The 2,790-nt window shown below is 45.3% G+C and overlaps 1 protein-coding gene across 1 annotated transcript; it reads left to right on the forward strand.

The window, feature by feature from the left end:
• Positions 1-1,277: 1,277 nt before the first annotated feature.
• LOC119960697 (probable G-protein coupled receptor 139) lies at positions 1,278-2,114 on the forward strand. Its single transcript, XM_038788311.1, has one exon. The coding sequence runs from the start codon at positions 1,278-1,280 to the stop codon at positions 2,112-2,114; it is 837 nt and encodes a 278-aa protein (XP_038644239.1).
• Positions 2,115-2,790: the final 676 nt, after the last annotated feature.

Below are 2,790 nucleotides of genomic sequence, written 5' to 3' on the forward strand. Positions count from 1 at the left end.
CGATCTGGTCATCATTCTTATTTTCTGTCCCGTCAAACCATTAAACTTGGACATTATCGGCTTTCCAAAAAGGCTTTGTCCCCAGTTTTAATGTATCTATTGAAACAGTTAATTCAACGCCATCTGAAGTCTCAAACATAGCATTCCAGCTCAGAGCTGATAATCCACAATGCGCGACAACACCAAGCCCCGTATATTCAGTAGATGATCGCAGAACGCCGGGGTTTGGATACCAGTATATGGAACTTCAAATGAAGCTGATTGTAGCAGTTGTTCTATATTGAGTGTTGACCAGTTACAGAATCATAAAATGATATATAATCTCAGACTTTACAGTGCGTAAGGAGGCCGTTCAGCCCGTCGAGACTGCACCGGCCCTTGGAGATAGCACCGCACAGCCCGACGCCTCCATACTATCTCCGCAACCCAGTAACCCCTCCCAACCCTTTTTGGACACTAAGGGCAATTTAGCACGGCTAATCCACCTAACCTGTACATCTTTGGACAGTGGATGGAAACCGGAGCACCTGGATGAAATCCACGCAGACACGGGTAGAGCATGCAGACTCCGCACAGACAGTGATCCAAGCCGGGAATCTAACCCTTGACGCTGGCGCTGTGACCACTATGCGACCGCGCCGTTCTTTTGGCATTATCACCAGCACAGACTATAACCTGGCGTTAGCACAGAGCATAGAATATAGAACATTACTGCCCAGTACAGGCACTTCGGCCCTCGATGTTGCGCCGACCGATGAAACCACTCCAAATGCCATCTCCGCTATTCACTTAACATCCATATGTTTATTCAATGACCATTTAAATGCCCTTAATGTTGGCGAGTCCGCTACTGTTGCAGGCAGGGCATTCCACGCCCTTACTACTTACTACTCTCTGAGTAAACAGTGTTCAAGACTGTTGCTTCACAGCTCCAGGGACCCAGGTTCGATTCCCGGCTTGGGTCACTGTCTGTGTGGAGTCTGCATAGTCCCCCCATGTCTGCGTGGGTTTCCTCCGGGTGCTGCAATTTCCTCCCACAAGTCCCGATATATCTGCCTGTTACATCTGAATTTGACTTTCTGAATGTTCTCTCTGTGTACCGAAACATGTGGCGACTTCCAAAGTAACCTCATCGCAGTGTTAATGTGCGCCTGCTTGTGACATTATTATTATGACTGGTATCTATTCTACTTCTCACAGTGAACATCGTTACAATCGTAATCCTCTCTTTCAAAAATTGTGGCCTCTCCAAATGCATCACCCTCTATCTGGTGGCTATGGCGGCAGCCGATCTCATGGTTATTGTCTGGAATGTAATCTTACATCGCATTGCTACAATATATTGGAATAACACATTCCTGCTCCACACTCCCGTTTGCAGATTCATTATCTTCATGTCTCCCGCTGCAATCGACATTTCTGTTTGGTTGACTGTCTCTTTTACCTTTGATCGCCTGGTGGCCATTTGCTGTCAGAAGCTGAAAACCAAATACTGCACCGAGAAAACTGCTATTGTTGTCATCACCACTGTGAGCTCGCTGCTCTGCTTGAAGAACATTCCCTGGCCCTTCCTGTATTCCTCTTATTACAACAGGATGCAGTTAGGGTGCATGCTGTCCACAAATTATTTCTTTGATCCGATTTGGATAGCATATTCTTGGATTGAGCAGCTGCTAACCCCAGTGATTCCATTCTTTCTGATTTTGTTATTTAATGTTGTCACCATCAGACGCATCTTAATAGCCAGTCGCGGCCGAATGAGCCTCCGGAAGCACAGCAGTGACAGGGATGAAAAGGATGCTGAGCTGATGAACCGGAGACGATCCATTGTTTTACTCTTTGCAATATCCAGTAGTTTTATCCTACTCTGGATAACGACAGTTATATATTTCATATACGTTAGAATTACGGTGGCCTTCATGAGAAGATACCAATATACTCCCTTTCCTGACTTTCAAGAGGCTGGGATTATGCTGCAGCTTCTGAGCTCCTGCACCAACACAGCTATTTACACAATAACCCAGAGAAAATTCAGAAACCTGCTGCTCAGTTCGATCAAATATCCCTTTACACTGTTAGGGAAATTAGTGAAATTTGGAGGAAAACATTACTGAAGACGGGACTCCCATTCTCCTTGTCCCATTTCAAGTTGATTACAATTATCACCCAATATTACTAAATCCAATCAGCAGATCAAGTAATTTTTACTTTGAGAACCAGCTATTTGTTGTAAAATTAACCAGCAGTAAATTGACCAACATCTGCAATCCAATGACAGCACGGGATTTACTCGGAGCAGCACAGTAGCATGGTGGTTAAAAGCTTCACAGCTCCAAGGTCCCAGGTTCGATTCCCGGCTGGGTCACTGTCTGTGCGGAGTCTGCACGTCCTCCCCGTGTGTGCGTGGGTTTTCTCCGGGTGCTCCGGTTTCCTCCCACGGTCCAAAGATGTGCGGGTTAGGTGGATTGGCCATGCTAAATTGCCCGTAGTGTCCTAAAAAGTAAGGTTAAAGGGGGGTTGTTGGGTTACGGGTATAGGGTGGATACGTGGGTTTCAGTAGGGTGATAATTGCTCGGCACAACATCGAGGGCCGAAGGGCCTTTTCTGTGCTGTACTGTTCTATGTTCTATGTTCTATGAAAATACATACATTTGGCGTAGCACACTAAAATATTGTAATCTGTTAATTTGTCAAATTACTTCACAACACTGATAGAAATGTAAAAATAAAATGGGTCCAATTGTATACTGATGCTTATTTCCACCGAAACATTCGACTGATTAATCCCAG

This window comes from Scyliorhinus canicula, unplaced genomic scaffold (assembly GCF_902713615.1).
Source record: "Scyliorhinus canicula unplaced genomic scaffold, sScyCan1.1, whole genome shotgun sequence".
Taxonomy (NCBI): Eukaryota; Metazoa; Chordata; class Chondrichthyes; order Carcharhiniformes; family Scyliorhinidae; genus Scyliorhinus; species Scyliorhinus canicula.